The 23,324-nt window shown below is 40.7% G+C and overlaps 2 protein-coding genes across 2 annotated transcripts; both read left to right on the top strand.

The window, feature by feature from the left end:
* Window positions 1–655: 655 nt before the first annotated feature.
* Window positions 656–1,736, top strand: LOC307109539 (olfactory receptor 52H1; the record flags this gene model as incomplete). The annotated part of the gene is made up of 1 exon (XM_079788349.1): window positions 656–1,736. The coding sequence occupies exon 1, from the start codon at window positions 789–791 to the stop codon at window positions 1,734–1,736; it is 948 nt and encodes a 315-aa protein (XP_079644475.1). The 5' UTR covers window positions 656–788.
* Window positions 1,737–11,727: 9,991 nt separating this feature from the next.
* Window positions 11,728–21,827, top strand: LOC307109257 (olfactomedin-4-like; the record flags this gene model as incomplete). The annotated part of the gene is made up of 7 exons (XM_079787970.1): window positions 11,728–11,829; window positions 13,931–14,074; window positions 16,989–17,141; window positions 17,965–18,186; window positions 18,367–18,532; window positions 18,910–19,069; window positions 21,149–21,827. 7 exons carry the CDS (start codon window positions 11,728–11,730, stop codon window positions 21,825–21,827), a joined length of 1,626 nt encoding a protein of 541 aa, XP_079644096.1.
* Window positions 21,828–23,324: the final 1,497 nt, after the last annotated feature.

Below are 23,324 nucleotides of genomic sequence, written 5' to 3' on the forward strand. Positions count from 1 at the left end.
CACCAAAAAAGGTTTCTCTTATAAATGTTTACTTCTGGCTTCTTAAGTATATATAATCACCAATTTATTAACTTTATAAAGAGATTTGTTTTTGAGAATGACTATTTTTATTTTATTTTGTTAAAAAATGCCACATTCCAAATAAATGATTTTTAAACCACTGGAAAAAAACAAACACTTGATTGTCCGTCATACTGTTGGAACTCAGCTAGTGTTTTTTAAGCTGACTTAGGTTTTTGAATGGCAATAAGGGGTTGTTGACCTTACAAACCTAAGAGTCACAGTCACCAGGTAGTTACGAGTAATTGCCCTGAGGCAGAGATTGATATTCCACAATGACAGAACAAGCAGATCTTAATCAATAATGTCCATAAAGTCATGCAAACTATAATCCACCAACCTATGGAAAAGAATATTCTGTAGTTTGTTAATTTGTATTAGGAATATACTGTATAATGAAAAAGAGTGGTTGTAGCCAGTTTAGAAGGTTATCTGGGAAAAGTTGTTTAAATCAGCAAAAAAAGAGAGAGAAGATATTCTCTTTATGTAGAACAATCATACATTCCAAATACATCTAAGACAATTGTGGTTTATGCATGTTACCTGCCATTATTATGATATCAACCTTTATTCACTTTGAAAATTCCTATTTTGGATGATAAATTATATGATCAGTTTATCCTTAGGAATCAATGATGATGAATGGTTGGAGGTGAGAGTGACCCAAGTGACCCTTAACTATCTTCTACCACCCTCTGTCCTCAGGATCCCGGCCATTTTGATCTGCCATGATCACTTTCAACCTGAGCAGTTATAACCCAGGACCCTTCATCCTGGTGGGGATTCCAGGCCTGGAGCAATCCCATGTGTGGATTGGGATTCCTTTCTGTATCATCTATATTGTGGCTGTGGTAGGAAACTGCATCCTTCTCTACCTCATCGCAGTGGAGCGTAGCCTTCACCAACCCATGTTCTTCTTTCTCTCCATGCTGGCTATGACTGACCTCATCTTGTCCACAGCTGGTGTTCCTAAAACACTCAGTATCTTTTGGCTTGGGGCTCGAGAAATTACATTCTCAGGGTGCCTTACACAAATGTTCTTCCTCCACTATAGCTTTGTCCTGGATTCAGCCATCCTGATGACCATGGCATTTGATCGCTATGTGGCCATCTGTTCTCCCTTAAGATACACCACTATCTTGACCCCAAAGATGATCATCAAGATTGCTGTGGGCATCTCTTTTCGAAGCTTCTGTATCATCTTGCCAGATGTATTCTTACTCACACGCCTCCCTTTCTGCCGGACACGCATCATACCCCACACATACTGTGAACACATAGGTGTTGCCCGGCTTGCCTGTGCTGATATCTCCATCAATATCTGGTATGGCTTTTGTGTTCCCATCATGACAGTCATCTCAGATGTGATTCTTATTGCTGTTTCTTATGCTCTTATTCTCTGTGCTGTTTTTCACCTCCCTTCTAGAGCTGCCCGGCAGAAGGCACTTGGCACTTGTGGTTCCCATGTCTGTGTCATCCTCATGTTTTATACACCTGCCTTTTTCTCCATCCTCGCTCACCGATTTGGACATAATGTTTCACGTACTTTCCACATCATGTTTGCCAATCTCTATATCATTATTCCACCTGCCCTCAACCCCATTGTCTATGGAGTCAAGACCAAACAGATCAGAGATAAGGTCATACTTTTATTTTCTACCAAAAGTATAGAATAATGCACAATGGAAAAGCTAGGATAAGTGTGTAGTGTATTAATGTAGCAAGACTTATAAAAGCAAACACTATTGAAAGTAAGAACTGCCAGCAGGCACTTTTGCATAACAGGAAAATGGTATGACCTCTATAAAAGACATGATTCTATGTAGAAAAATTATTTGATGAGTTGTTTGTTCATGGAAATTTTACTGCGAATGATCAGGAAAAAGAAGATGAAAACAGAGAGCTGAGTTATTACAAATGAAAAAAAAATTGAAAATTGAGACTTACAGTATTGGAGAAAGAAAATGTGTTAAGTGATATAGAGACACAGAAGAACAGAGACTAAAAGTAAAAATATCAATCAGAAATTTTTATTTAGGGGATTAGTAGATGGATTTAGGACATTTGTAATAATATTTTATTCTAATTAGTTTCAATGTTATGCTTCATTGTAAATCCCTTTAGATGTCCCATCCCCCTGCACACAAAACATTTTCAATACAATTATACTATAAGCTATGATTTCTATCAGCGGTGTTGTAATGGAAATGAGAGAAGTAGTGTATTTATCAATGCCAGGGGTATTGGCACTGGTGCTGGGACAGTAGAGTAGCTTCCAGGCTCCAAGACACATTGAGGAAATGAGCTTCCCAGTAGGATATAAAATAGTTAAAGAGCTAGGCAAAGAACTGGATTTATCATTGTGGGTGCTTAAAAAAACCTTGGCCCCCTTCCTCATTATACATAGATGAGACTTCAAGGTATTTCATTTGAACACTGAAGTTAAAAATGCATTCCATTGTCCAGAGGACTAATGGAGCTCTTATCTATAGAATGTATTTTCTTGATTGCAAGAGAAAGTCAATTAGAAGACACACTTCTGCAGTGAGGAAGGGGATAGGGAGGGCCAGACTACAATAAAATAACATTCATGGTCAGATGCATCCAAATGTCACAAGCATTAGAAGTGAGCAAATACTATATGCTGTGATAAAAAAGATATAGAGTACTGCCTATATATATAATTTGGAAATTTTTTATTGAGTAGATACCATATTCCAAACATTATTCAAAGGATTCAGAATATGAGGTCAATAATAATGAAAGAGAATCTTCCCTGCTTCTATGGAGTTTATATTCTGGGAAGAGTAACAAATAAGAAGCAAGAAAATAAATACATTCATTGTTTTAAAATAGTAATATAACCAATAAGAAATAAAGCTGAGTAAAGTGGTGAATAAAACTGGATGAGAATAACAAAGATAGAGAGACTAGGGAATGCAGAGGCCCTGGGCTGGAAACAGGTGACATGAATGAAGGACAGAAGAGGCTGATGTGTCTGGAGCAGTGTGAGATGGGAATATGAGATGAGGGGTGAAGAGGAGCAGGGCCTGATCTTGTGGGGATGGAATCAGCCAAATCTCATTCTTGGAAGAGGAAACTGAAGAGCACAGAATAAGAATGGCTTTTCCAGGCACACAGTAAGAAGTCATACATGTGGAGTTAGAATAGAATCTCTTACCCCCTAGTGCAGTGATATTCCTTCCCATTCAATGCAGCCTCACTCTTGTGAAACCAGACTATACAGGAAGGAAAAAAAAATACCAGAGCCCGTTTTTTTATTGTTTTTGTGGCTCTAGTTGTCTTAAATTAAGCCACATTTGACTAACCAAGGATTCTGCTTTCTGTGCCAACTTGCTAAAAATACTCACAAATATCCAAAGAGATTATCTCTTATTCTCTTGTGGTTATTTACATTTTGCTGAGAATGTGAATTGGCCAACAGCTGATATTTTTAAAGTTTACTGAAGGAATAATAAATAAATAGAGTCTGGACCAAGATAATTTAAAAGTACATACATCTTTCATTCTGGTAGGAACTCAAACCCATGATTATTCACCGACACGCACCAATGGCTTCCATCAAAGCTTATACCTAGAAAAACAACAAAGGAAGGGATTGTCTCTTGCACTGTCTCCATTTCCTCCTCCAACCCCTGACTTTGGCTAAGTTATCCATTATTATTTTTCTACCCTTCCCAGGAGAGTTTATTTATTTCTCTGTTTTTGTGGACTCTTTGCTGGTAACTCTATATCTCAGTTTTTATATATGATCTTCCTTATAAATTTCATTACCTGCTTTCCTACCTCAGGGGATTGGTACTAGGATTAAAAAACACTCCACTGTAGATGAATATGCTTTGCAGATTTTAAAATGTGATTCTAATGTTAGTTGTTATGTTAGTATATTTACTAATTACCACTGTCATTCTCATCTAGGACACATCACATTTACTAGTATATCTGAGCCATCATTATAATTTAAAATTCTCCTACTCCACAACACAGGGAATAAAGTCAATAATATTGCAATAACTATGTACGGTATCCACTAGACTTATCAAGGTGATCAGTGTAAGTTGTATACATCTAATCACTATGCTGTACACCTAAAATTAATATTGAGTGTCAAATGAAATTGAAAAAACTAATAAAATAAAATAAAGTTCTCCCTCCCCTTTACTATTTATAGAAGGAAACAGATCAGTGTTCTTCCTTCAAGTTTAAATTTACTACCGTAGCTTCCAATGACTCTTTCTGGTGTGACTAGTTGCAAATATTCTGTCCCATTGTTAGATCATGAATGAAATTACATGTTTTGGTTCAGATTCAAAAAGAATAATTATACAAAAATCAGCAGGTAATTTTCTCACTCATAAATTGCCTCATCCGATATCTTTTCCTTGTTGTGAATTCCACATCTCTTATATTAGATGTAAGCTAGTAAGACCCTATCAGTAAGAGAATTGACTTATCTCCCCATCCCAAGAATTTAGAACTAACTCTATTTATAAAAAGTAGTGATCATGAATATGTCCCTCATACCCTCTCTTCTAGATTTTCCACATCTAACCATTCTTTACATCTTTAGCCACACTCACTCTGAGAACTCATTTGCCCCCATCTTGGCCAGATACTTGTACTTTGTACCTAGACCAGTTATTGCATATATGCTTAATGTCATATGCTAACAACAATTAAATATAGTTATTGTGTTCAGAAGAATAATGTAGGGGTATTTAAAATGAGTAACAAAACAGATTAACACTTGCCTTAGAAGAAAAGAGGCAGTTCGAGGTTTTTAATGACTTGTATCTGCCATTTTTTAAGCTTATATTATTAAATTTACAAATAATTTATGTCATAATTTTAGTCTAGGAGCATTCACAAAGCACCTGTTATATAAAAGAAAATACATATAACTGGGTGTAGAGATATAAAGCAAATACACATACTGCGAACAATCAAGTGGTTTATAGTTTAGCCCCAGGAGGAAATCCACATGTAGATTTCTTCAGATTATTTTACGTTTGCAATGACTGGGGTAGAGTATTAGGGAAGCACAATTGAAGCCTAATCAACCATTTCTTGGAGTCAAGGGAAGCTTACTGGAGGAGCTCATTTCTGTGATTATCTAGAATAGCACAAAAACTTTGAGCTCTAAGAATAAGGGGAAGAGAACCTGTCACCAGAGGGGATTGCCTGAGACTGGGTGAAAAACCATGTGTTTCAAAGACCTGCAAGTCCAAGTTGATGGGGGAAACCATCTCTCGTGATGATGGGATTGTTCAGGGGGTTGTATGTGTTGGGCAGTGAGAAATGTGGGAGCTCAAATCTAGTCTTTAGTGGATGTAGGGAACTGACCAAAATATCAGTAGATAATGTCTGTAAACTGTCTCATAGCTTGATGCTATTGTTGGCACTTGAAAGCTAATAATTAATCACACATTCTCTACTTCTTGTTGCAAACTAATTGTAATATAGGCATAGGAGGCAGACAGATGGATATAAAAATAGTATTCTGATAGTATTTAATTCAAGAATGTGATATGACTGTATATTCAGATTGGCTATTTATTTATTTATTTATTTATTTATTTATTTATGCTTTTTACTATTTTATTTCCAACTCTTAACTTTGGAGGATATGCACAAGAGTGAGTGAAGATTCACAGTACAATCACACTAGCTCATTTTTTTCTGCAGAAGGCAATCATTGGTTAACAAATGTAGATATACATATCTGTGTAAATATGTAGAGAAAGGCCTTTAGATGAGTTCTTCTCAAGCTATCAATGAAGAAAAACCACTTTTTTAATTCACAAAAACTATAGATTAATACTTTCACAAAATACAATAAAATAAAATAAATAACTAGAAAAATAAAATTTAAAAATAACTAGTACATACAAATCTTACTTCTATTACTATATTCAAAAGGCATAAAATACATTACAATATCTAAAACTCAGAATAAACACAGAAAAAATGAAAGACTTACAGAAATGGTACATAATGTTTCTTGAAAGTGCACGTAGGCGATTAATGTAGAGAACTCAGGTGATATCATGGCATTTTGTCATTCTTTAATTATAGTTAAACAAAAATATAAGTGGCTAGTAAAAATCTCATACTTTTTGAAGTAACACCATGTATATCATTATTAGACATTTTTAATGTATCAAATAAACTTGCATCTTTCTTGGTAATTTATCTAACCATTTGGATTCATGACGATGCTACTTGTAGGCATTAATTGATAATTGAATCATTTCTGTGTGTTTGTTTGGTTAGGTTTTGCTTTCCTAGTATAAATACTAGACAAACCTGTTTCAAAAAGCTCAATTAATAGAAATGGCAGAAATAATTCTAAAACAATTTTATCATTTTAGGAACATTTATTTTTATCTTTTATTTAAAATTAGGCAAGCAAATCTATATTTTTACTAGTCATGTTCAATGTTTATTAGTAGCCATTTCCAACAACTTATCTTGCTCCCCGACCAGGAATTGAACCCACAACTTAGGTATGTGCCCTGACCAGGTATCAAACCTGCCACCTTTTGGTGTATGGGAATATGCTCCAACCAACTGAGCCACTCGGCCAGGGCCAAATAATCTTTCAATGAAAGAAATAGAGTTTAAATACTTAAAAATCTTTGTGAGAATTTTGTTTTGACAGAAAATAAAATTAAAAATATTTTATTAAATTTATATATATTGCAGATGCATAATATATATATATCTCATCACTTATTTTATTAAAAACTATTGTTATTTTATGAATTTTGTCATAATATTATGAAGGAACTCTGAACATCCAAACTCCAACTTCTATATGTACTTTCAAAATTTTTCCACTATTGAAAAATATTTGCATGAAAGTATTAAGACTATAAAGAATACCAAATATAGTCAAATAAGAGAGTATGTCTATCCAATTTACATCCTTAAAAAGTGGGGTCAAAAGGTTTATTATTTTCCAGAAACACTAAAAGTACATTCCATCATTTAAACACCTCAATAGAGCTTTTCTCCATAATAACCATCATTCTTCATCAGGTAGTAACGGTTGTTTTGGGTCTCTTTTCATGCTGTCACACAATAAAGAGAATAATCTTGAATTTAACTCATTAATTTTTATAATTCCATATTCTTTCTGAAAAACTAAACATATTATTCAATTTATCGGACTTTTATTTTTAATTACAAGCTTTTTGGTTTACATGCTGATGTAAGTTCCTTATAATCTTGGTAGTTACTGCAGGTTTATCTGTACCTATCACTGTTCCATTAGAACATACTTTTACACCAAACTTAAACTCTAAACTACATTGGTTGATATTGTATCCTTCAGAGTTTTATATACATTCAGTCAGTGGGGTTTGTCAGCAAAAGTGTTGAAAGTATAACTCTTCCTTCATATCACTGTCACTCTGAAATCACACATATGATAAAATAACTATCAGGCTAGTAATACCTGATAGTGCATTTATCAAGTTGCAATAAAAATACTTTGCCAGCTTTATTTACTTATTTGTCCTGTGAGTTGGACTTCCATATCATTAACTTGTTCCTAAATATGCAAAGTTGTTTTTAGAAAATGGGCAGCCTCATTAGGGCAGGAACCCCCACAGAAAGTAGCGCAGGTTGGGTTCCTTACTCAAAACCCTCAGGAACAAATCATCACATTTGCACAGTGGGCTTGTTGTTTGTGGCCTCTGGGCCATATCTAAATAACTGCTTTCACACACTCTAGATTATACTGTATACACACGTACTCCCCAAGGAAAAGGCCAACATGAGAAGGACTTAGACTACTCTAGAATATTAAAGACACATGATTACAATAGCATTCTAAGTATCTTTACCCTTGAGGACAGATGACAAATTATAGGCAAGCTAACAGGACAGGGGTGCCACATCAGCAGGGCCAGGTGTGGGAGTAGCCAAGGACAACTCTGCTCTACACAGTGTGGCTTATGGAAATAGGGAAATAGATTGGGGTGAGGGGAAGCCACTGGGATCGAGGTGCCTTTGGGACATTCAGACAACTCTTGAAAGGTCTGGCATTGTGTAAGATGTTTTTTGGTAAATTGTGAATTCATTCCATGATAGTGTAACCCCTCTGATTTTATTAAAATTAGGTCTAAATACAAATATAAACTGGGTGACATACTGTGAAACATTTGCCATTATCACATTCTATTTATTATGCTCCTCGAAGTCAGGGTGGGGAATTTTTTTCTGATAAGGGTCATTTGGATATTATAAAGGGCCATTTGGATAATTACAAAATTATCAACTTAGAAATTAGCCCACTATATTTGGTCAAACATTTAGTTAACTCACCCCTAATGCCTTAGCAGGGCCAAACCAAATGATTTCACTGGCTTTATCCCACCCATGGGCTGGATCTTCCCCACCTCTGCTTTTAGAAAAAAAGAGTAGTTTTTTTTTAAAGGAAAGAATGATATTGTGAAATGGTGTCTTTTATTAGGGTCCAATAGTTACCCCATGTTGGTCCAGCCAGTATGTCAGATAGGCAGAATTTGTCCTTAAGCTGACTCTTTCCAAGTCACACTACCTTGAATAATGTGTTCATTCTCCTGAGCTCAAGGTGCCTTGCTAGGTGCTTTACTGTAATCATCACAAGCACCGTTTTGGGAAGATATACCACTCCTCATCATACAAAGGGAAAAACACACACACACTAAAGGTAGAAGAATTAAGGTACTTGCTTAAGGCTATGCAGTACTGGAACCTTATTCAAACCCATGTCTGCTGGATTCAAAAGCCCAGGCTCTTTCCATGAGTTGCTTTGTTTCTTTAAAAGGCTAAGGAGGCAGAAACAATACTAAATCATAATAACTGTCCATTTCAATTGGGTTTGTCCTTAGAGTAAAATACATCTCCATCTGAATTTGCTGCTGTCACCTCAGTGACTCTGAAGAGACCTCTCTGTTCAGTCTCTACCTTTCCCCAGGTCCTGAGTGTGTCAGGTATATACATCCTGGGACCAGTAAAGTCAGCAGAGATGACCACAAACATCAACTAATTTCTCATTTACAGTTCACACCTGCCATTAGTAGGTCCTCCATTCTGCCATGGGCTCAGTGTCCATGCCCACCTGAGGGACTCAGAGAAGAGACCCATCAGTCCTTTTCACCCGCACCGGCTCTCTCCCAGCTTATCACAGGAACATCTTTGGGTTTTCTAGGTCCCTGGTGCACTGACTGCTGAATGGACAAACTGGAGTGGCAGAGACTGAAGCAGCATTGGTCAGGGAGAGGCTGGATGCCCATTGTTCATCTTCAATCCCATCTTCACAGCATTGAGGTGAGAGGCTCCTGTCACATCAGAAGGAATTCATCAGCCAAGATCAGTCACATGCTAGATAAAGTTTGGGGCTCCAGAAAATGTCTCTCCCCCATTTCATACCTGAATTTATTCCATATTGAGCCAAACACTGAAGGTCCTTCTAAAAGTGACCATGCTTGAAGAGATGCATCAGGAAGCCTCATTGTCCTGATGGAAAGGAGTTGAACAGACTTACTTTTTGGGGAACAACTTTGGGGTGCAAAGGAGACCATGGAGTGGAGGGTTAAGGTGGCTGTTAAGTTTGAGAACTGGGGCTAAGGTGTCACCACTCCCTTCCTCAGAATCACCATTCCTGGATCAGAATAACATGGATTGGTGAGGCTGGGTACTGGGAACAGGGAATAGAAGACAATGCTACCAAATTCCCCCATTTCATTTAGGTACAGTGTTGTACTCAACCTACTTTTCTTGGGTGTTGGGCAAAGCAAGTTTTTTCTTTGGTCTTATCTGATCAAATCTGAATCTTTCAGCCCACCTTTTAGCCATTTTTTTTCCAAACTCAAGATCATTCTGCTTTCAAATAACCTTAGTTTAGTCTCCAACTCATCTTATTTTTTAAAGATATAATAAAAGATTTTTTATCAGATTATGAAATTGAGAACTAAGAATTTAGTGAAAAAGGACTGGGTTCCAGGAGTAATAAAAGTGCTAAGGATAATAATAACAACACTGTTTAACACATGTTAGGCATTTCCTGTGTTTCAGGCATTATTGTGCCCTATGGAATTGCTTTACATACTTTATTTTATTTATCCTTACAATAGTCCTGTAAAGTAGGCATATTTATTATTATCCTGAATTTAGAGATAAGGAAATTGAGGCATAGAGAAAAATTGACTGTCTTGTCCAAAGTCACACAGTTTATGTGTATCAGAAGTAGGATTTCAACCTTGATAATCAGTCTTCAGAGCCCGCTCTGGATCTTAACCCCTGTGCTTAAGTGAGAATAAACAGAAACAAGAAAAATATAACCTTGAATTACATTTCCCTCTCACACCTACCTCCTCCTCCAAAATCAGGGCGGGGACCACATATTCTGTTTAAATCAAAGTTCAAAGTGATTAATCTATTTCATCTGAAATAATATAACAAATCCAGACTGCTGTCTGAGTTCATTTCTTTTAAAAAAAATACTTTTATTAATTTCAGAGAGGAAAGGAGAGGGAGAGAGAGATAGAAACATCAATGATGAGAATCATTGAACAGTGGCATGTGCCCTGACTGGGAATCAAACCATGACAGCTTGGTTCATAAGTTGATATTCAGCCACTGAGCCACACTGGCCTGGCTGAGTTTATTTCTTGACTTTTTTTTTTTTTTTTTTTTTTTTTTTACCAATGCCTTCTTTTTCCTCCATAATGCTTCCTGGTGCATTTAACATGTCCTTTGATGTTCTACTCTTTCCTGGAGGAAACACCTTCTCCCTCAGGTCCCTTAGGCAGGATACAATATGTGAGCCATTTTGAGTAGAATGTCTCCGAGGAGCCACAGGCCCCCTGAGAAGGATCAATGGAAAAAGAAGAGGGAAGTGATGAACTCTGGCTTGTAACCCCAGGGAGAGGAGGTGGCAGATGGTGGGAGACTATGACTGGTTCATGCAGGTCTGTTATACTACCAGTGGCCCCAAAAGCTCATGCCAGGGAGAAGGAGTATGAATGGAGTCTAGAATGAGGGCTCCCTCAAAGTGGGAGTGGAAAGTCAAGGCCAAATAGAGCTGCCAAATCGGTGTGAGCTGTAAAGGCAGCTTCTCCTGTCAAGAAGAAAATTGTTGCCGATTTAGGAGTTAGGCAAAAATTCCAGGAGAGGAACTAGTCCTGGACTGGGACCCAGGAGCTTTTGCTCCTGGTCCCATCCCTATGTGATCGTATGTGTTCTGTACATCAGTTTCCTGATCATAGACACGGGCACATGATAGTGTGACACCTTTGAAGTACACCACCACCAAGAAGAAGCTTCAGGACTCCAAGACACAGCTCAGAGACAGTCCTGTCCCTGGGAGCTCAAAGAGATCAGAGAGCCTACCTTACTTCTCCCTCAATGTGTCCTTTGCTGAACTCTGGCCTACAGAGGAAGCTGGGACAGCTTGGAGATGAGGTGAAGGACTGGGCAGGCAAGGAAAGCAAAGCAGGCAGATAGACGATGAGAAGGATTCAGCTGTGCTTATAGAGACCAAACACAGAACAGAGGCTAAGGCTAGAAGGTGAGAAATGGGTCCTGGGTTATTTCTCCTCCCTGTCATTTAGCCTATGAGAGGAAATGGAAGGAGCAGAGGTGGGGGCTGTGAACATGGAGGAAACAGGGAGTTGTTTCTGGAATTCTGCCAAGAGGAAGTGTGCTACTAGGGCCCTCATCCTGAGTACAGAACTTTCTTCCCAGGCCCCTGCCTGGGTACAGTTGTGCTTGCCCTGTGGTTTTGGGAGAGAAGTTCTCAGGCTATCAGGGATTTGACATACCCTCCTTCTTTTGTAAAGGCTGGGCCTGCCCTGCGGTCCTGACAGAATGTTCTCAAGCTTCAAAGGAGCCCACAAGGGCTCCCATTGTGAGAGTGGCCCCATGACTTGGTGAAGCCTCGTCCTTCAGAAGGAAGCTCTGGTTTCTAAACCAACAAGACTTCCATGTAGAAAAGTCTAGCCTGGCTTATTACCTGACCCTACTCCACAAGAGTTGAAGTGTGGGGATGTGAGAGAAGGCCCAGAAGCAGTGCCACAGAAAAAGCTAGAGCACACACAGAAGCTTGATAACATCAACCAGGGCCAGAGACCCTATTCATCTGCCCCAGCTTCCTCAGTGCCCAGGACCAGGTTAAAATACCAGATGCTATATCTCATGAAGTTCAAGGACATAACTGTGGTCTTTAGGTGAAGCATAAAAAGCCTTCTTCTAGGCTGTTTTTCACCCACTTAAACTCAGATAAGTAAGGTCCTCCTGCCTCCACCATTTTAACCTGACCACCAATTGCACTGTTACTGTGGCATCTGAACTGAACCCAGTTGCTTCTATTGCAGCCTAAACTGGATGCTCTGTTGTACTCTCAGTGGAATCAGAACTTTCCAAGACTGAGTTCTGCATAATCCAATAGTTTTCCCATGGACAAAAGACAGAATGAAAAGAGCCACCAAGTTGAGTCAGGACATGAATATCTATACTGGTCAATGGAGAAATTAAGTTTTTTAAAAGTATTTTTTTTATTGATTTCAGAGAGAAAGGGAGAAAGAGAGAGAGAGAAAGAAACATCAATGACAAGAGAGAATAATTGATCGGCTTCCTCTTGCATGGCCCACACAGGGGTTCAAGCCTGTAACCTGAGCATATACCCTGACTGGGAATCGAACTGTGACCTTCTGGTTCACAGGTCACACTCAACCACTGAGCAACACCAGTCAGGCTATGACTCAGGTGCACAGAGCTGTGTTACATCAAAGCTGGGGCAGAAGGGGGGGGGGCGCGGGGGAGGGAAGTCAGAGCATAGGGGCAGCTGGGAGAAAGTATTGTGTGACACTAAGCAGGGACTCCATGTTTGCTGAATGGATGAAGACAGAAGGGTCTGGGGAAATGTGAATAAAATAGAGCAAAGCTCTAGAAACTGATCTGGTTTCTGAGCTGGGTGGTTAATACCTAAATAGGGGAGAGCTGTTGGTTGTGGAAGGAAAGGCAGTGGATAATACCGTGGCTTCCTCCTTGAGCTATTTCCCCACTTATCTCAGACACTGAGCCTTCTCCTGCTTTTCCAACTAGTACCACTAGCTAGTTTCAGCTTCCAAATAATAGGAAGATGACCCCAGCACCAGTTTTCATGATTCATGTTTGATCTGTTTTCCCACCATCCTTCCCTCCATCCCCCCTATCCTTAAGTTCTAGTAGCACCCACCTAGACACTGAATCTGGATAGGAGTCCAATTTCATGCAGTGTAGGTTTTCCAACTCATTTCTTACCTCCCTGATCTATGTGGTTCCTCCAGACCCCAGGGTTATAGCCATACCAGGTCAGAGGAATTGGAGAATAAATCCCTGTTCTTGGGCAGGAAATTAGAGGGTGCAAATCTGTAAAGCAAGATTAGGTATAATATCTCATCAATTATTTCCCAGCAAAGCACAGGGCATGTCTCCCTAGAGTCATATATTCACCTAAGCTCTCTGACCCTTTCCCTAAAAGAAGTGTAGGTTTCATATGCCTTTCCCTATCAGGTATTACATGCTGGGCAAGGGACCCTAAAGCATGGGATGAGTAAGCGAGGGCCTTTATGCTGAGTGCCCTTAATATCTGAAGTTGGGGCTGCAGTGAGAAGTTGGAAAGTAACCAAGGATTTAAACAGTGGAGTTACAAAGACCAAATTCCTCAATGGAAAAATAGGGGGTGACAGAAAATCTGACATCCACCTTTGCATTTGAGTAGGTGTGAGAAATACTTAAGAGGCATAGCAGCATCAGAGACACTAATCTGTGACTTCTTATCCAGGACTCAAAGACCCAAACTCTTCCTTTTCTGTAGGAAGCCCAGCTGGGAGACCAGGAGATTGAAGGTTCAACAGGCTCCTGTGGCTGTTTAGAACTAGGAGGAAACTTTCCTGAAGGACAGAAACTGCTGGCTGCTGGCATCAGGAGCTTGGATAGAGGACTACATTTAAATAGTGGGGTAAGATAGAAATGTTTAAAAACCTATAACCATGGAGGAAACAGATTTCTAGGGGTGAGGCAGGGCACATAACAGAATCTACCAACCAGTACAGTGTAGCAAGCCCCCTAGATATATAGTTTGGTCCTCATCCAAGGGCACATGGTTAAGTTAATGGCTCTGTCCTCAAGATGAAGCAGGTAGAGTTGCATTTCCTCCTAGAGTATTTCCTCCCTCAAGGCTGAGGAAAATACTATAATCCATCCTGAAAGGGACCCATTCCAAGGCCCCCACAGAATGTATCAGGTTCCCCTTAATCTGTTTGGACAGGGTGGCCCAGCAGGACAAGGGCAGATCTCAGCATGGGGATGGATGAGAAAGACCCTGTTAGTAGTGAGAAACTCATTTTCACCCCTTAATTGAAGGCACCAGTCTGTCGCAACCCTTCTCTCCCACCCCTACTCCCATACCTTCTCCACACCCTCTCCCAACCTCAGTTTGTTTAGATGTCGAAATCTGTGCCTCCTCCTAGTGAGACTATTCACTTGGGCCAGAGATAAAAGCCTGGGGAAACTCAGAGGTCGTAATCAATCCTGCAGCTGATGCAAGATGCAACCGGTCCCAACTCTTCTGACTACTCTACTGATGCTGCCCTTGGTTATCCAAGGACAGCCTCAGGTACAGGTGGTGGAGGGATCACAAGGAGGGAGGGAGGTGATTCTGTGTTTTTGACTGGCCTCCCTCATTGCTTAGATTCTTTTCAAGAACCCCAGGTTCTGGGAGAGAATGAAGGTAGACAGGGATGGATGGAAGAAGGATGGAGTACCCTGCCTGCTCTGGATCCCTGGGCTTGGGCGAGCATAGGGTGAGAGGGGAAAACAAGGGTGAAAGTGAGTGGAAAGAATTCTGGGCTATCGACTGTTTTTCATGAATCTTTATTTTATGCAGAAGTCTGACACCTTTGCCTGTGCTAAGGATGCTAGAGCTAAGGAAGGTCAGCCTGGGCTGTTGTAAGAATGTGACCGGTGCTCCATTATCACCCAAAGCCACACTATTAGGTTGGAGTTGCAGCAGGATGAAGACAGGGCCAGATTAACTACCAGGGCCACAGATGCTATGTGTGGGACTATTCAGAGAAAGACCAGGGACATATCTTAATTCTTGAAGACTCTGTAAAGAAACCTCAGCTGGTGCCACAGGCCTAATCAACAACTTTGGAAGGAAACTTCAAAATGGGAGTGGAGATATGAACATAGGGGATCATAACAATAATAGGCTAATATGAGTCTTAATAAGATGCCTGCCACCCTTAGATCTATAATAACTAACTATAATAACCATTGGCTAGTAAGAATCTTTACAAATTAATCTCTACATATATTTACAGTTCTTTTTTAAAAATTCATCTTTATTATTGCAAATATTACAGATTTCTTCCATCCTCCCCCCCCCATTGACCCTCTCCACCCCACACCTGATCCCACCCCAACCAGGTCTTCACCACACTATTGTCTATGTCCATAGATTATACATATATGCATATAAGTTCTTTGGTTAATTCTTCCCCCTCCCCTCAGACCTGCCCTCTAAAATTCATCAGTCTGTTCCATGCCTCTATGTCTCTAGATATATTTTGTTCTTCAGATCATTTTGTTCATTAGATTCCACATATGAGTGAAATCATATGGTATTTGTCTTTCTCTGACTGGCTTATTTCACTTAGAATAATATTCTCCAGGTCCCTCTATGCTGTCTCAAAGGGTAAGAGATCTTTCTTTTTTACAGCTGCATAGTATTCTATGATATAAATGTGCCACAGCTTTTTTATGTACTCATCTACTGTACTTGGGCTGTACCAGATCTTAGCTATTGTAAATTGAACTGCTGTGAACATAGGGGTGAATATATTCTTTCTTATTGGTGTTTTATGTTTCTTAGGATATAAAGTAAAACATAAGTATTCTCATTTCATACAAGGGCACTGGAACACAGAGAGTAAAGTAATTCACCCAATGTCATGGAGCCAGGAGTAGATTCAGACAGTCTGGCTCTAGAATTAGTGGGTTTATAAATAAGATAATAGGTAAAAGGGCAAAGACCCCAAAATTATGTCTCTTTTATTTCTAGAACCTTTCCCCCTCACTCTGTTTAGCTGAGGCAAAGCAAATGCCTGCCACCCTCATCCTTTTGGCCTGCATTGCTCACCCACCCCAACCCAGCTGGGAGCTCTGCAGCTCCCTTAGTACATAAGCACAGGATGTAGAATAAGCATGAGACCTTTGGGCAACTTGCAGCCTGATCACTTGTTAATTATGTGACTCAGCATATTCTTTTTAAAAATTCTCAGAACCTCTGGGTTTTAAATTATAAAATGTGGATAACAAGTTCTACCTGGTCATGTTCTTGTGAATGGTGAAAGCAATCTAGTCTCTGGTGCCCCATGGTGCTGCTGATATTTTTTATTTGACAATTTGGAATTCTCTGAACCTGCTTCTTTAAGACAAAGTAAAATTGTGGGGATCTACTAAATCTCTATAGTGGGGGTACTGCCCAGAACTGCAGCCCCTAAACGGGTCCCCTGACAAGTCTCTTCAGAGTTGCTTTCCTCTGTCCCACAGAACATCCAGGAAAGGTCAGCTTCCCAGTTATGGGAATTGCAGATCAAGCCAGTATATGAGGTAGGGTGATGGTGGCCCTAGCAAGAGGAGCTGGAGAAGACTGTGGTTTCCGTTATGAGAAGTCAAGGAAAGAGTCACTCAAACCGATGGCAGAAGAATGCCCACACAGTTAGGAACAACCTCTTGTGCAGGGTCAAGAACAACTTCTTCTTAGGCACACCAGAGCAGGGTCAGCCTCTTCTCCTGTCTCATGTTGCCTAAAAGCACATTGTGCTCCAGCATATATGCTTAATGTACCTGTAACCATCATTTTGCAGGTGATAAGACATGTGCCAGGCTCCATAGATAAAGATGGCCTCTGCTATTGTGTGATTTACCTGCCCAACAATGTCATCCCCTTGAAACAGTTGGAACAGCTACAGCATGCAGCCCAAGAGCTCCTGAGCAAGTATGAGCAGGAGCTGTCCAGGGTGAGTGCTGGGGCTGTGGCTGGGGCTGGAACACAAGGTAGCACAGGTGCAGCCTCTCCAGAACCTAGCATGAGGATGAGCTCTGGTGGTAAAGAAAGAGCTGAAGGAAGCACAGCATCATCTTTGAGGCGAATCCTTAGTTTAAAGGGAAAATTGGGCACTTTTTTGGGATCCCCAGGAGTAGTAACAAAGAGGCTTATATAGGGAGTGCTTCCTACATTAATGGGTGACTTTGTGAGTATGGATTCACTGGGAGATGGGAAGAGGATAGAGAACAGAAAAAGTCTTGGAAGTGGGATGACTAGTGCAAAGGAGGCAGGAAGTTAAAATAGGGGCAATTGGTGGAGAGATGTGTGGGCCACGTTAGTGAGCTTGGAAGTGATGCTGTAAGTAAGGATGAGTAAACAGAAATGTCGCATCAGCAGTGTGGTGTGGGCAGTGTTTTTTTGAATGGTCATTAGTGGAGCTCCTGGGTAAGGTTGATGGATTGGGCCAGACTGGAATCTAGAAGTCAGGTCATTCATTCACTCACTAAAGCATTCCTGAGAGTGTATGGCTCTAAACAGAAAAGGAAAGAGAGAATCAGTGTAGTATAGGGGAAAGACTTATTTTTTCTTGCAGTGAAAGGATGATTTCATTCTCAGCTGTGAAATAGAGATAATGGTAATGTTCACCTCAAGGGTTATAAATAGAAGCAAATAAGGTGAGGGATATGAGAGAATTTTATAGGCTGTGAGGCACTGGGAAGGCATGTAAATAGATGGAAAGAGCCATAGCTGTTGAAGTTTGGGAACTGCCTGTCCATCTCCCACCGCCTGCCCAGATAAATGAGTATGCACGCACCATTGAAGACAATGACAACCAGATCCTAGAAGTGAATGGCGCCCTGAAGTCCAGAAATCCTATTGCCCCTGCTGTCTCCTATGAGTCTCCAGCCTTCAACCTGCTGCGCCTGGAGCTGGAGGGAGCACAGGAGTTGGTGGCCCAGCTTAAAACTAAGGGAAGTGTTAGAGCTGGGGACATCCTCTACCAGCTCCAGAGCCAGGTATGTGAATAGATTTAAGAATCTCTCTCTCCTCTCTAGCCTCTAGATAACTGTCTTATCTAACTGCAAATTTGACAGTTTCCCAAATCATTTCATTCTGGGGAAGAAGACCCTAAGCTGAGAAATGTGGGAGCTTAAGAACACGCAGTGACCCACATCTCTGGCATCTCATTTCCTCAGGTGGCTAATGCCAGCCTCACACTCAAGCTTCTGGCTGACTCTGACCAGCGCAGCTTCCGAGCTCTCCGCCAGGAAGTAGATGTCCTTCAGAGCCGTGTGAGTGAATGTGAGAGGGAGAAGGAGCAAGAAGAGGCTTCCAGAAATCCCGATGAACCCCTGCCCCCAGGTGAGGCCCCAGACTAAATTTCCAAAGATCTTATTTCCCCAGTGACAGGGTTGGGCATGTAGGGTTGACTATTGTGTACTGAGGGGTGGACAGTAAAGATCTTGATATAAAGTAAGTCTTTTATTTCTGTGGTTGGTGTATCACTAAGGTATGTAGACCGAGATTGCTACACTCTTACACAAGGGCATAGCCAGATACATAGATGGGAAAAAACACCTATAATCAGACATACATACTAGTCCATTCATGCACAATCACATCTGCTTATACATGGACATACACTCAAATGCACACATGGTTATTACACTTTCATACTCTGCTCTCTCTGGGTCATGTGCCTCACACTTATATCATATATTGCCTGCTCTCTTTTCTAGGTTCTTGTGCCCATGGAGGGCTCCAGAAAGTCAGCAGACCCATTGTGGTGCAGCTCAATTGGAGAGGCTTCTCTTACAAGGCAGGAGCCTGGGGCCGAGACTCAGCACCCAACTCATCCTCTTCCCTCTACTGGGTGGCTCCTCTGCGTACAGATGGCAGGTGAGTCCAAGATGATTTCTCTTCTGCTACCAGGTTCATTCCAAATGTTCCCTACGCTACCCTATCAGGCCTCATCCCAGATTCTTCTATTTCAGACATGCCCCTGGGCAAATGTAGTCTAGGCTTGACAGGTTACCTCCTAGTGCTAAGGATGGACCAGACTGCCCTAAATTTCCTTCACAAATTCACTGTCTGAAATTTCTAATCCCATGGTAATCCAGAGCTTGTTCTATTCCTAGCTTAATCATATTTCTACAACAAACTCTTCTATATTTGGGCCTCATAATCCTAACTTCTGCTCAGAAAAGGTTCAAAGGATAAACTTGACCAGACTTGACATGTGGAGTCAAATATATCCAAGTTTGAGTCTCAGTACTACCACTTAGGATATGTGACTTTGTTTTTAAATATATTTTTATTGATTTCATAGAGGAACTGAGAGGGAGAGTTAGAAACATCCATGATGAGGGAGAATCATTGATTTGCTACTTCCTGCATGTTCCCTACTGGGGATCAAACCTGCAACCCAGAAATGTGCCTTTGACTGGAATCAAACCTAGGACCCTTTAGTCTATAGGTTGATGCTCTATCCACTGAGCCAAATGAGCTAGGGTTAGGATAAGTGACTTTGTGAATTAACATCTTAGAACCTCTCAGCCAGCTATAAAATGAGAGTAATTAAATATATGAGAATATCATATGAGATTACATAGAAAAGTGTGGGCAACATAGTAGATGCAGATAAATATTTGTGAAAGAATGGCTAAATGAATCAATGAGTAGATGAATGAGCCCTTCAATAAACTGGCAGTCTGGCAAGGAAAACAGACACAAATCATAGACAAGGTCTTTAAAATCAGTATACATAGAAATGTGATATAGGCTCACCTAAGAAGGCAGTTATAGGAGGGAGAGGTGAACGTGGGCTGAACCAGTGGTTGAGGAACCCTCGTTGAAGCTTATCTCAGAAAGATAAGCTTTCTGCTGATAATAATGCTCCCTATTTCTACAAGTATTTTCTAGTAGACAGAACATGCTTTTGCTTGTTAAATTGTCTCAAAATCTCTGTAAGTCAGGACTTACTGCCCAATCTTAAGAGATGGCAATACTGGTAAGTTGGGAATAATGTAAAGGATTTTCCCAATGTGACCTTCTGGGCATAAATCTTCCTGAATCCAGCTTCAGAACTCTGTCCTATTACAGAACACCTGTGTCTCAAGAGCAGGTGGGAGGCAGTGAAGTATAAGCAAAGGAGATTATCCATAGAGAAGAAAAAGTAATAGCTATCACTTGTTGATTGCTTACTTTGAGATGAATACTCTAGTAATTATATTATTTGCACCATCTTACTCCTGACAAGGAGGTAATTTTTTTAAACAAATTTTATTTATGAGTTGATTAACCAGGAACCAATTACTTAACCTTCCTGAGACCTAGTCGCCTAGCCTATTCAAAAGTAACTTCGTCATAATTAAACTAGCGTTCCGTTGCAGGAAGAATCCTGCAATAGGGTTTCCTGCTGCATTCTACCCCGCCCCGCCTGCTCTCCTCCTTTCTCCCCTGCCCTGCCTTCTCTGTCAGCCCACCTGCTCTCCTTCCTTCTCCCCCAGCCCTGCCTCCATTCCTCCCTCCCTTCTGCTTTGCTCCCTTCTGCAGCTCTTGGCTTTTTTCTATGCTGTCTTGATATGCAAATTAACCGCCATTTTGGCTGGATAATTTGCATACCCATCCTGATTGGTTGGTGGGCGTGGCTTAGCTGATGGGCATGGCTTGGGCGTAGCGAAGGTGCGGTCAATTTGCATACTTGTCTATTATTAGGTAGGATGAGATAATGTATGTACAGTGCCTATTGGGCATTGTTGCTGTTGATGTTATTATTACTGTTATTTTTTTTCAGTTATTCATTCTCATAGCATATTGTAAGTAAAAAGGGAAGTACTAAAAATCAATTCTGTTTGAGTCCAAAGTCCCCCCCCCCCCCCATTATTAATTAGAATGCCAGCCTGCTCATTTTTAATAGCACTTTGTTACCCTGCTTCTTTCTGTCACCTGATCATTCTGGTATGGTTGTTGGCCTAGGTACTTTGACTACTACCGACTGCACAAGTCTTATGATGACCTGGTACTGCTGAAGAACTATGAGCAGCGGAAGATGGGCTTTGGTGATGGCAGTGGCAATACTGTGTACAAGAACTTCATGTACTTTAACTACTACGGCACAGGTGAAATAGCCAAGGTGGACCTTTCTTCCAACAGCCTGGTTCTGCGGCGCCCATTGCCTGGTGCCACCTATAACAACCGCTTCTCCTATGCTGGTGTGCCCTGGAAGGACTTAGATTTTGCCAGTGATGAGAAGGGGCTGTGGGTGCTCTATGCTACAGAAGAGAGTAAGGGCAACCTGGTTGTGAGTCGCCTCAATCCCAGCACCCTAGATGTGGAAGAAACCTGGCGCACCAGCCAGTACAAGCCAGCCCTATCAGGGGCCTTCATGGCCTGTGGGATGCTCTATGCCTTACGCTCTCTGAGCACCCGCCAAGAGGAGATCTTCTATGCTTTTGACACCACCACAGGGAAGGAGCACCATCTCAGCATCCTGCTGGATAAGATGCTGGAAACACTGCAGGGCATCAATTACTGCTCCTTAGATCACAAGTTGTATGTCTATAATGATGGCTACTTGGTCAATTATGACCTCAGCTTCCTGCCACTGAAGCATAGGCTACCAACACCACCAGCCAAAAGGCCATATGAGGCTTGAGCTCCCGCAAAAGCTGTCAAACCCATTAAGTCCTAAGACCCAATGGGAAGAGCATCTGTAGAAGTGTGTCCTCCTCTTGACCCTCCAGGTGGACCATTCCCCAAAATGGCCATTAGCCTTAATGATTGGTGGCATTGATTATATCTAGTTAGTCCTTTATACTTTATATCTCAATCAGCACATTAAAGTTCTCTTTAATAATGGTCTAGTTGGATTTTATTGGAGTTTGATTGGGAAACAAAATATGGGCTGGAAAATGTTACCCCCAACCCTTTACCAGAATCCTGGAATTGCATGAGCTGGACTTAAAAAACACACCACACCTCATATTCTGTATTTTGGAAACTGTGAATCCAGCTCCTACAATTGTAGGACTGTCTGAGCTAGGTTTAGAATTATTTCAGGTTGAAAGCCTCTTGTTCCCCTGTAGAAGATCAGGGGAGCTTGTCATTAGGGTGGGGTGTATAAGTTCCCTTTCTTATTCCCAACCACCTGTAGGGTACCTGGGAAAAGGGGGGCAGTGTCTTGGTGTGATAATGTTTCACTCTCATGAATAAGTCTCACTTTTGAGTGTAAGTTGGGGAGAGTCTTAGGTCTGAGTCCTGCTCTAGGAAGTGCATGATAGCTGAGCATGAGGCAGGCCTGTGACACCCGTTGTCTGGGACCACCTACAACACCTACTTCTCCTATGCTGATGTCCCTGGAAGGACTTATATTTTGCCAGGGATGAGAAGGGGCTGTGGGTGGATTGGGGTGGCGGTAAAGACATTCTCAATAAAGAATATCCTTTAGTTGATAGCATGAAGTCTCCTAGACAGCTGTCTATAGTTTCTTTGCTTATCTTTAACATAATGAGAACATATGGGCCAAGCTTCTCTGCTTGTTGCATCTATCTGCATGGTGCACCTGCCCACTAGGCAAGTGAATGAAATGTAATGTTTCAGACCCTGAAGTCTTCACAGTTACACAGACATTAGAATAGTTCACACACACTGCCTCATGCTTATACTTCATACATATACATGCACAAATATTTATCCAATCAGATATATGCATTATCATGTTTATGTATACAATATTTCCATCCACATCAAACATTAACATAGACATACATATGCATTTTAACCTATCCACCAATAGAAAATTCATATGCTACCAGAATAAAAATTAATCACCATCCTCAGTTTCTTGCATGGAACTGAGAATATGGCTTTTTAGTTGCCTAAACCTGTCTTGTTAGGAATTTCACTGTTAACCACTCTCACTTTCACTTCTTGGTTTACAGACATCTCTTTCCCTAATGTTTCAACACAAAGATAGAGATTTAAGACCAGGCTAGAACATTGAAACAAATCATTCTAAGAATTCTGCTATAATAACATGTAGAAAAGACCAATTAATAAGTGAATTAAAAGTACTTTGCAAGGAGCAGATCATTAAACTTTAGTTTGGAATGCCCCTAGTGGGAGCCTCCCTGGCTGGCCCTGCTCCTGCTTC

This window comes from Cnephaeus nilssonii (assembly GCF_951640355.1).
Source record: "Cnephaeus nilssonii genome assembly, chromosome: 13".
Lineage (NCBI taxonomy): Eukaryota > Metazoa > Chordata > Mammalia > Chiroptera > Vespertilionidae > Cnephaeus > Cnephaeus nilssonii.